At 57.6% G+C, this 10,559-nt stretch overlaps 2 protein-coding genes across 3 annotated transcripts; one reads left to right on the top strand and one right to left on the bottom strand.

The window, feature by feature from the left end:
• Positions 1-204: 204 nt before the first annotated feature.
• DPH2 (diphthamide biosynthesis 2) lies at positions 205-3,103 on the bottom strand. The gene is made up of 6 exons (XM_015870234.2): positions 2,913-3,103; positions 2,244-2,356; positions 1,939-2,159; positions 1,193-1,831; positions 874-1,059; positions 205-782 (listed from the first exon to the last, which is right to left on the bottom strand). The coding sequence occupies exons 1-6, from the start codon at positions 3,054-3,056 to the stop codon at positions 652-654; spliced, it is 1,434 nt and encodes a 477-aa protein (XP_015725720.1). The 5' UTR covers positions 3,057-3,103; the 3' UTR covers positions 205-651.
• Positions 3,104-3,277: 174 nt separating this feature from the next.
• ATP6V0B (ATPase H+ transporting V0 subunit b) lies at positions 3,278-7,996 on the top strand. Of its 2 annotated transcripts, XM_015870238.2 has the most exons (8): positions 3,278-3,425; positions 4,660-4,708; positions 5,078-5,161; positions 5,563-5,640; positions 6,228-6,297; positions 6,611-6,662; positions 7,125-7,315; positions 7,686-7,996. In XM_015870238.2, exons 1-8 carry the CDS (start codon positions 3,359-3,361, stop codon positions 7,710-7,712), a joined length of 618 nt encoding a protein of 205 aa, XP_015725724.1. In that variant the 5' UTR covers positions 3,278-3,358; the 3' UTR covers positions 7,713-7,996. The 2 variants fall into 2 exon arrangements, with proteins under 2 accessions (XP_015725724.1, XP_015725725.1); XM_015870239.2 differs by lacking the exon at positions 4,660-4,708 and having other exon boundaries at positions 3,319-3,425.
• Positions 7,997-10,559: the final 2,563 nt, after the last annotated feature.

The following is a 10,559-nucleotide window of genomic DNA, read 5'->3' on the forward strand; positions in this document are numbered from 1 at the left end:
CAGGTTGAGGGTCTTCTGGCAGCACAGAGGATGTGTGTGCACATCCTCATAATAGCAAGGGAGGGCTTGTTCACGTGCAGAGCCTCTGCCCATCTTAGTTTCCTGTTCTCCTAGGCTGGCTTTGGCCAACATGTAAGACTACAATCCCAAGGTGAGCCCTGTGATATGTTTTTGCTCTGGAACACCAGCTATTGCCTCTGTAGATACTCTTCAGCCCGCGCTTTATTCTAGAAGACAGTTCACTTCCAACTCCTCAGTTCAGCTTTAGTTAAAACCAGTAACTTATACAAGCCCCCAGTACCAGTGTTGTCAGCTCACAAGAAGCTCTGACCTTTCTTTATAGGGACAGAGTTCATCCTGCCCAGGGAAGGTGCAGAGCCTTTGTCAGCTAGAGTTGGACCAGGCTCCTTGTCCTGACCCTGCTGCTTGTCCTGGCTGTGAGCACAGGGGTGCAGTGGGCATCCCCAAAAACCCATATACCTCCTCCTGTCCCCCTGCAGTCCATATCCAGCACAGGGCCAGCCAGCAGCACCTCCTCATCCTACCTGGAGCCAGCTATGGACTCTTGAGATATTTTCAGGTCTAACATAAACAGCATGCAGGCTCCTACACATCCTCTGCTCCTGGCTGAGAGCCGATGCTGCTGTCACATCACAGTTGTTCACAGCCCTCATCCTCATAGGCAATGGCAATCCCTCGCCGGCCCTGCACAGCTTTGGAGACGGTTGTCTTCCCCAGCTGCTGTTCCAGGCCCCGCCAGCTGCGGGACTCCAGGAAGGTGGCTGGGAGGAAAGAGAAAGGGGGAGATGTTTCTGGTGAGCAGGGGGCTGGCACTGCCCCTATGCAAGCACTCAGCCCCACCAAACAACAAACCTGCAGGGCTGATCTCTGCCAGGGCCCGTGTCTGGTCTCTGCAGGCCAGGGTGGTGCTGGGGGGTGGCTGGGGAGCCAGGGGGTCGCAGAGGTGGGCGGCACGCATCTCCCCTGTGATTAGTGAGACGTCAGGAACGGCCTCTGCTGTAGGCACTGCTGGCGGGAGCTCAATGTGGGCACAGGCACCTGCCAGGAAATGAAAGTGTTGGACTGCTGCTTGCATCTATACTTCCCCAGTGCCAAGTCAAGGTGACTGCAGTCTCCGGGCAGAGGGAAACGCTTCCTAGAAGGGTTCTGGCAGCTGATTTTCAGCTGTTACCTGGCAGCAGGTCTCGGAAGTCAGTGAGGTAGTTCCCTGTCCATTCCCGTGCTGGGTTACAGGCAAGCTCCAGCTCATAGGGAGTCACTATGGGCCGGTAGAAGTCACTGGAGTCCAGCAGGGAGTTCTGAGCACAGGCCACCAGCACAAAGATGTCCACCTCCAGGAAGTTAGCCAGCTTAGCAGGGTTGGGCTTCCCCACAGACAGAGTGTAGCTGCGCTTACCAGCCCTGCGCACGAGCTGGCGGAGGTGCTGCAGCACATCCAAGTAGCCTGACACCCCCAGGGTGCCCACCAGGATGCCCACCACACGGGCATCCCGCGCCCGCTCCACCAGGTAGAGGCGCCGCATCAGTGCCCGATTGACGTTGAGGGTCTCACGGCGGCCTTGCCCGGTGGCAGGGTCAAAGGAGCTGAAGGGGCAGCGGTTCCAAGTCAACATGAAGCTGGTGAGGGCCAGGCCCTCGGCTCCCACATAGAACATGGAATAGTCTTGCAGCTCTTCCGCTGCTCCCATGTGGAATCGGCGGCCGAACTGCCTTACCTCCCCAGGCAGCGCGGGGCCGGGGGAGTCCCCACACAGCACATGGGAGAAGATGATGTTGGGGTACTCGTGGCTCAACTGCTTTTCCAACTCACCTAATGAGGGAACAGCAAGAACAGAACGTGAGCAGAGGGCAGAAATGCCGGCGGATGGTTACCTGGGAGCACCCCCACAGCTCTCCCTCCATACACACAGCACTCACCCATGGCGTGAGCATAGACCACATCACTCAGCACCACCACCCGGCTGTGCCGCTCGGGATACAGCTCCCTGAAGGCTTCAGCGCAGCGCCCGACATCCAAGTGCTGCCGGCCGAAGACGTGCAGCACCGGCAGCTTCCCGCAGGGGCTGAGGCACGCGGTGCCATAATGCACCACCGCCTCGGCGCTCACATGCTCGGCGGCCACCTCGTCCACGCAGCAGCTGCGGGGACACACAGAGGAGCCACTGTGACACCGGACACCTATGGGAGGTGGCGCTGGGGATGTCCGCGGTCTCCTCCCATACCTGCCGTATGTGGTGTCCCCCAGCACATACATCTCGGCCCCCGTCTCCTCCTCCATCCGGGCTGCCACGGCCGCCGCATCCGCCAGCAAAGCATCGGGGAACTGCAGGGCGACCTGCGGGGGAACAAGGTGATGAGCTGAGGGAAGGCTCCTTATCTCTCATACTGTGTCCAGGTGTGGAGCCCTCAGTACAAAAAAGACATGGAGATTTTGGAAAGGGTCCAGAGGAGGCCACGAAGATGATCAGGGGGCTGGAGCACCTCCCCTATGAGGACAGGCTGAGGGAGTTGGGTTTGTTCAGCCTGGAGAAGAGAAGGTTGCGGGGTGACCTCATTGCAGCCTTTCAATACCTGAAGGGAACTTACTGCCAGGAGGGGAGTAAACTCTTGGAAAGGGCTGACAATAGCAGGACTAAGGGAAATGGTTTTAAGTGAAAAGAGGGAAGATTTAGGTTGGATGTTAGGGGGAAGTTCTTCACTAGGAGAGTGGTCAGGCCCTGGAACAGGCTGCCCAGGGAGGTTGTGGATGCCCCGTCCTTGGAGGTGTTCAAGGCCAGGTTGGACGGGGCCCTGGGCAACCTGATCTAGTAAAGGTGTATGTTTGGTGGCCCTGCCAGGCAGGGGGTTGGAACTACATGATCCCTGAGGTCCCTTCCGCCGTCCCTACTCACCTTCCGGAACCCGCCGTCGCTCACGAAGGCCGCTGCTCGGTCCATCTCGTAGAACTCGTCCTTGTCCCCCCGCGGTCCCCCCGCCATTGGGTGCAGCTCCCGCCGCAGCGCCGCCTCCCCATCCGAGCTGAAGGCCGCCGCCATATTGCGGGGAGCACACTCCCGCTTCCAACGTGCTGCGCGTAGTTGACCAATAGAAAGCCGGCACCGCCCCTCTCAGTTCCGGAAATCCCGCCCCCAACTGAGAGCAGGACGTAGACAGCCAATGGGAAGAGGCGCTCATCGCGGTGCCTTCTGGTCTCTGTAGTTCGTTTGAAGTGTCAGGGTGAGCAGCCAATCGACTCGCGCGGAGGCGTCACGTGGTTTCCGTTCCCGTGTGCGGCGCTGGGTCAGGTGACGCGCTCGGTCCCGGCCGGTGCCGCTCGGTTTCGCTCCGCGCTGCCGCCATGACGGGGCTCGCGTTGCTGTACTCCGGGCTGGGCCTGGCCTTCTGGACAGCGCTGCTGGGCATCGGTGAGACAACGGGGTGGAGGGCTCGGGGGGCGCTGGGGATGGAGGCAGAGCCCCGGGGAGCGGCAGGGCCTTGTGCTGTGTGTGATGTGATGGGGCTGGTCGGGGGGAGGCTGAGCGGGGGCTGCGGGTGTTGCGGCCTAATGGAGCCACCGGGGGATCCCCGCTGTGAGACCTGCTAGAACGGGCCGTGATGAGCCGCCGTTTGTTTGGCTGCGGGGCCACAGCTCGTAATAACGTGTCCTTCACCTCTATGTGAGAGCACAAGGCCGAGTGTGCTGCTGTGGAACCGGAGGGTGCCCGTGGATCCGCCTTGAGCTGCCTGCGGCTCCTCTGTGCCACCCCGGGTGTGGGGCAGCTGGGGCTGGCTGTGTTGGGTTCGTGAGCAACGAACACACAACACAAACAAGTGCCCTGGCAGCAGTGGGGCCCTGCAGGCTGCAGACACGCTGCAGGGTGCGGCCTTGCTGCTGTTCCTCATTTCTGTGTGCTCTGCGTTGGAGCAGTGAGCAGCGTGTTCCCACTTCCCATTTGGGGTTGCTGTGACCTCCTGGTGTCTGTTAACCAGCTATCTGACATGGTACAGCTGCCCGTGCTTATCTCTTCCATTGGGCCAAGTCACAGCCTCTTTACTATCCACCATTTAAAGAGAAAATCTCTCTTCTGACATGCAGCTGCATTTTCTACTTGGGTTTAGAGCATGCCTGGTTTGGTGTGAGCGCCTTGGTGTGCGCTCAGGGCTTCCAGTTGCAGCTACCCACTGTGGTTTGCTGCAGGAGGGGGTTCTGTGTTGGAGCCTGTGGCTCAGTGTGCAAACTTTCCTGGAAGTAGCTGGCCCTGGAGGAAACTGTGAGCACAGCGTATGTTATATCATCTCAACTGTGGAAAAATGGAAGTGGTGAGGCAGCCACAGCTTCTGTCTCTGATGGAGCAGCATGTGATGATGGCTCAGGGCACAGCCCAGTTCTTCATCCGTGCTGTGAGACAGGGCAGACATCACAGTGCAGTGCTGTGGCTCCTGGCAGGGCTGAGCCCTCGGGTGATGCAGATGAAACATGCTGGGGTGCAGGGCAGCTTTAGAAGGACACCACACACCCAAAGCATTCCCTCAGAAGTTCCCTTGTGTGCCATGCTCTTCACCTCTGTCTGGGCTGTTTGAACTACAGGGCTCCAGTACACAGTGGCAATGCCAGGCTATTGCCTGCCTACAGGCTTCCATGTCACTCTTGCTTTCCAGGGATCTGCTACACAATATTTGACCTGGGATTCCGCTTTGATGTGGCCTGGTAAGTTGCCTGAAAATACCAGCATCCTCCCTGCCAAGCACAGGATAGATGCAGCCCACATGCATGACTGGCTCCATGTGGGGTCCTGGTGCATCCATTTCTGCCCTCCCACCTTTATGCCTGCCCAGTTTCTCCTAGCCCTGATTTTCCCTGTCGTGATGAGAGTTTGGGAGGAAAGTCTCAGCCCATTTAGGTGACAGCCCTGGGTCACTGGCTGACAGAGAGAGGCTTTCATAGCCTACAGTCTGATAGTGACCAGCCCATCCAGGGTTGCATGGTGAGCACAGTGGGCTGGCTGCTACCTGTTTTGGGGCAACATTATGTGGGATTCTGTTTGTGTGCTAATACAGGGTGCTTCTTCCTGCCCAGGTTCCTGACGGAGACCTCACCCTACATGTGGTCCAATCTGGGCATTGGCCTGGCCATCTCCTTGTCCGTGGTGGGTGCTGCCTGGTGAGTGAGACTGGCTCTTCAGCAGCCTCCTGTGCTTTGCTGCAGCAGAGCAAGGGAAGCACGGTGTGTGTACACAGGGCTGTGGGACTGTATAAGTTGCTAAAGTGGAGCTGGGTTACTGGGCTCTGGAGAGGTCTGAATAGACCACCTTGCAGGATACAAGGGTGATAGAGAGGCAGGGACATCCTGTTCTTACCAGAGGCTGGGCCTGTGAGCCCAGCTGTTCTGCTGGCATAGCTGTCAGTGCTTGGGACTCCTGGTTCCCTAGGGGAGGGCAGGCTGAGCCGGCAGTGTCTCACAGCTGAATGTCTGACTCTTTGCTCAGCCAGAAGATCCTGGTTTTCCTATTGAGCCTTTCAGCGAGTGCCAGACCTTCCACAAACCACCCTTGTCTGTTGCAGGGGGATTTACATCACCGGCTCCAGCATCATCGGTGGTGGAGTCAAAGCCCCTCGGATCAAAACTAAGAACCTGGTCAGGTAAGTGCAGATCTGGAGTTGATGTTATGCCTGGGCAGGGTAGGTCCCAGTGTGGTGTGGAGGCTGCTGTCCTGGTTCACTGGGTGCTGCTGGCAGACTGTTCTTGCTGAGCTGCTGCTGCTGTTTGCTTTCAAAACAAAGAGCTCTAAAGGAGCCAAAGTGCTGCTTGGAAGGGTCACAAGTGGTGTGATATCACACATTGAATGAGTTCAGTGTGTTCAAAACAAACACCCCGAGATTACACATCCTGCCCTAGGCAAGGGCTCCCTAGGGCAGGCCTTACACAGCCCTTCCCAGGATGGGCTGGCATAGGGGAGGGCTCCCTGGATTTGCTTCCTGTGGCACTCACATGGGTTTTTAGACTACACAGGATAACCAACAACCAGTCTTCATTGTGCTTAGCAACTCTACTTTGAGAGGAATAGTGGTGGGTATGCTGGGCTGCTCTTCTGCCCCTGGCAGCAGCGGGGCAGGCACAGATAGGACTGTGGAGGGATCTGGCTGCCAGTTGGCTGGGCATGGAGTGGTATTGGCTGCTCCGTGCACAGCCCAGATCACTGTGATCAGATATTGCCTTTTTTCTACAGCATCATTTTCTGCGAGGCTGTGGCCATCTATGGAATCATCATGGCAATCGTCATCAGTAACATGGCTGAGGTATGGGAGGACTCAGACTGCTTACACTGGCCTCAAGGCCATGGTTGGATGGGCAGCTGTACATGGGCTTGTGCTGTGGGAACTTTGGATGCTACTGTAGCTCTGGAGGTGCCTTGGCTAGGGGTCTGTGGTGTGGCTCCTGTTCAGACTCAAAAGTTATACTGGGGGGGGATACAGCAGGGGTTGTGGAGACACCTGAGAACATGGAGCTGGGGATGAGCTCTGGCCATGAAGCCTTGAGCAGAATGAGGGACGGCTGCCTCTCCTAGGCACCAGGGACTTGCTGCTAACCCAGGCCATGTGCTTTTCTCAGCCTTTCTCTGGAGTCACCCCAGAGCAGATTGGAGCCAAGAACTACCATGCAGGTAAGGACTGCTCAGTCTCTGGTAATGCTACTGTGAATGCCACCTCCCTCTAATCATAACTTGTTTTGCTTCCTCTGCTCATGGGAGCAAGACTGCAGGACCCAGCTTACCTGGTCCATGGCCAGGGCTGTCAGGCTCTGTCCAAACTAAGCCCTTCAGCCATGTCTGAATGATGTGTCAGTGTCCTTCCTGTTGCTGTGGACAGCAAGCACAACTCCTCTGTGAAAAAGTGGCTTTAGTTACTTCCTTAGCACAGCAGCCAGCAGTACCCCAGTTGTTGTCATCACCTGCTGTGGTGCAGTGGGAGCCTGGATGCACCATGTTCCCAAAAGAAAGAAGCTGCTGGTGATCAGCTGTGTTGTTTTTTCCATTGTCTCTGGACAGAGCTGCCACACTGCTGCCTACCATGAGTGCAGGTGGAAAGGGATTGCCCCCTGATCTTGCAGTGTTCCTCTTTCACAGGTTTCTCCATGTTTGGGGCTGGCCTGACTGTGGGGTTTTCTAATCTCTTCTGCGGAGTGTGTGTGGGTATTGTGGGCAGCGGGGCTGCCCTGGCTGATGCCCAGAACGCCAGCCTCTTCGTCAAGATCCTGATCGTGGAGATCTTTGGCAGTGCCATAGGGCTGTTCGGGGTCATCGTTGCTATCCTGCAGGTACCTGCCTCTTGGGGTCATTAGGCATATGTGAGTGCAAGGCATCTGCCTTGCTTGGGTGCCCTGTAGTTCCAAGCAGACAAACCTGAGCTCCAGCACAGTTTTCTGCATTGTGAAGTTTGGGGTTGTACAGCCATCTCCACAAGGTGGTATGCCTACATGTGGCAGTGTAAACACTGCACTTGCTACTTCAAGCAACATCAAGGATGTCAAGCTGGGTGCACCTGGAGCCATATTCACATCTTAGTGGTGCAGCTGCCTGCAGCTTTTGGACAGTCCCAGGGTGCTTGGGGATTCCTAGACTGAGAGGGATTGGGATGCTGGGCTGGAGTATGTGGGGTCTGGCCTAACCTCTCTTCTTTCTTTCCAGACATCTAAAGTAAAAATGGGCAATTGAGCCTTGTCCCACCCAGCCTGTTCCAGCTCGCCCCAAGAGGTGCTGTATATACTTATTTAACGTTTCTATCCTTGGTTGGGGCTGAAGCTGCCCAGGAGCAGGAGCGTGGCCATGGCGCCCCATCCTGCTGATTGGCCCTTTGGAAGAAACAAATATCTCTGTGTGAATTCTGCCCCAGCAGCCTGGCCTGGCAGGGCCGTGCTGCTGCGTGTCCCCGGTGTGCGTAGAATCGATCACCAGTGCAACTCTGTGTCCGTGAAATAAATATGGTTCTTGTCCAAGGATGCAGCTCTTCCTGTGTGTGCTGGGGAGGCCAGGGCTGAATCGATGCTTGGAGATCCCCTGCTGTGCTGCTGGCAAAGCTGCTGCTCTGCTCCAGGTGGCCTGTTCCTGTGTGAGGTGGTGCCACACATCCCCAGCTATGCTGCCTGCTCAGCCTGCAAGGAGCCTCCCTTGTTGTGTTGTGGGAACACAGAGCTCTGCTGCGAGCAGGAGGCTGCTGGAGCAGGCTGTTCCACACTGGCTGTGCCAGGATTCTACCAGTGCTGGTACTGCCCCATGCAGGCGTTGGTGGAGGCACAGGCACAAGCTGGGTTGGGCCCTTCGGCTCCAATCCAAGTGTCGTTTAGCACAGAGAGGGAACACCTCACTGTTTCTGCCTGCAGTGCCCTTAGTTCCACTGTGCAGCTGGGGAGCACCAGAAGGGCAGAGGAGCAAAGTGTTTGCTACCTCAAGGCCATCTTCCAGCCAGTTTCCTTGTAGCCTTGTATGAGTACCAGGGAGCTGTAGTGGAGGTCCCAGGGGTGAGGCAGGTTATGCTGGCTTTGCTCTCTTCTCCCTGCCTGCAGACTCAGCATAGGGAAGCCAGCTGTGGACAGCTGGGCCTGCAGCTCTTCTGCTTGGGGGAAGGGAAGAACAAGATCTTCCTGCCTCCGCTCTGCAGAGAGCTGATGCTTTTGCAGTCTGTCACATCTGACGCAAAGCCTTGGCAGGGGGAGCATCTGTCCCTGGTGCTTAGTGCTGCTCTGTGCTGCGTGCCTGGAGCTGTTTGCCTCCCTTCCCACCTGGATGCAACAAGCTGGGGCAGCAGCAGAGCTGCTGGAGCTGAGAAGTGTCCATGCTTAATGATTGTTTCTGTCCTTGGACTAGGGCAGCTGCCTCTGTGCAGCCTCTCCAAAGCCTGCCGCTCTACTGGCACTGCTCCACGCTGTCCTGTGTGCTGTGGGACCTTGGGCTCACCTGGGATCTCTGTGCTGTGGGCAGATGGTAGGGCTGGTCCTGCTGGGGCCTGGCTCAGCATCCAGCACATGCTGTTCCCTGCTCTGCAAGCTGTCTTGGCTGCTGTGATTCCCTCCAATCTGATCGCAGTGCAGCACAGAGAAGCTGCTCTTGGGCTAAACCGTGTTCCACTTTGGGTGCAGGAAGACTGCGTGGGCAAACCTAAGTCCTGTATTCTTTCCAAGCCCTAGAGCAGTTCACTGTAGGGGTGCTTGTGCTGTGGTGAAGCCCAATGCTTGCAGAGAAAGCTGAGCCTCTTCATGCTGTGTGCTTACCTTGCTCCTTGCTGCAGACCAGTGGTGGTCACACTGGGGCTGGGGGCTGCAAGCAGGAGGTCTGTGCCCCACATTAAAGTAGGCACAGGAACTGAGCTGGCCAGAAAGACGTCATATCTGTGCAGCGTTTCACCCTTCATGCCTGAGGGTTGCATCTTCATGCCTTGGCATTGCTGCTGCTGAGGGCAGAGATGTGCAGAGTGCCTTGGAGCTGTGCAGCTGTCATATCAGAGCAGGCCAAGGGCTTCAGGAGAGTAGGCAGCCTGCACTGAGAGCAGAGGAGCAGCTCTGCAGGTGAATCACCTTCCTTGTTCTTACATGACTCATCCACTTGATGTGTCAGTGATGGGTCTTGCCTTATCTTGGTTTGATAGAAATCAGCTGTCAAGAGTCTCCCAGCTCTTCTACCCCCCTACTCGTGCCCCTGTGCCAATACCACGTGTATCATGGTGTTGGCAGGGCACCACGCTGCAGGCTTGCCCCTGAGGACTGCCATAGCATGGCAGTGGCAAGGTGAGCATACCTTGCACTCTCCTGTTCTAGCTGTGCTGCTTTGTACTTACTCTGGATACCTGCTGCTCAAGCATGGAGAAGAATCTTAAGGCGGACTCCACCTTGCCTCACGTAGGAGCTGCATCAATTGGGTGACTTGTGAGAAGAATGCCACCTGCTAAGGAGCCACAGAAGTGGAGGTGGGAGCAGGACAGCTGTGCCCTGGCTGGAGCGGGCTGCTGGGCACACGGCAGGAGCTGTTGGGTGCCGCTCCGATCTGTCGTAAGGTTTCCTTCATTGCAGAGAAGGGGCTCGCTTGAGTAAGCAGCCATGCACAGCACAACGGTAAGCAAAGGGACTGAAACATTGGAATACATTGGGTGGAATGGGGTGGCTGCAAGAAGGGACAGGCTCCAGCCCCATGTTACAGCCGGCAGTGGGCTGAGCGCTCAAGGGAAGCACCCCAAGGGCCTTTAGCAGCACCGCTGTGATGGGCAGCGCCGGAGCACAGAGTAATATGGGGTGCTGGGGGACAGCCCCGCGGTGATGGGTGCGGGGCCTTTGCTGCGCAGCTCCCTATGAGGCCGAGCAGAACCAAGGCCTGAACCAACAGCGTTGCCCCCGACCCCCCCGGGGCTCCTCCTTCCCTCCTCGGCCTACCAAGCCGCCCCACCCGGCCCGGCGGCGCAGGCCCGACCCCGGCGGGGAGGGGAGGAGCGGGGCGGGGCGACCCCGCCCGGTGCGGCGGCGGCGGGCGGAGCCGGCGTGCGGGCGCGGCCCGTCTCCCTGCGGCTCTCGGCGG

This window comes from Coturnix japonica, chromosome 8, assembly GCF_001577835.2.
Source record: "Coturnix japonica isolate 7356 chromosome 8, Coturnix japonica 2.1, whole genome shotgun sequence".
NCBI classification, from domain to species: domain Eukaryota; kingdom Metazoa; phylum Chordata; class Aves; order Galliformes; family Phasianidae; genus Coturnix; species Coturnix japonica.

What these genes read in the sequence shown, in the direction of transcription:
- DPH2 (XM_015870234.2), bottom strand. Translation starts at nt 3,056, where the DNA reads ATGGCGGCGGCCTTCAGCTCGGATGGGGAGGCGGCGCTGCGGCGGGAG. An exon ending in GCGACGGCGGGTTCCGGAAG is followed by an intron (nt 2,357 to 2,912) that starts GTGAGTAGGGAC and finishes GTTCCCCCGCAG; the next exon opens with GTCGCCCTGCAGTTCCCCGA. An exon ending in GGTCTATGCTCACGCCATGG is followed by an intron (nt 1,832 to 1,938) that starts GTGAGTGCTGTG and finishes TTCCCTCATTAG; the next exon opens with GTGAGTTGGAAAAGCAGTTG.
- ATP6V0B (XM_015870238.2), top strand. Translation starts at nt 3,359, where the DNA reads ATGACGGGGCTCGCGTTGCTGTACTCCGGGCTGGGCCTGGCCTTCTGG. An exon ending in GACAGCGCTGCTGGGCATCG is followed by an intron (nt 3,426 to 4,659) that starts GTGAGACAACGG and finishes CTTGCTTTCCAG; the next exon opens with GGATCTGCTACACAATATTT. An exon ending in TCCGTGGTGGGTGCTGCCTG is followed by an intron (nt 5,162 to 5,562) that starts GTGAGTGAGACT and finishes TGTCTGTTGCAG; the next exon opens with GGGGATTTACATCACCGGCT.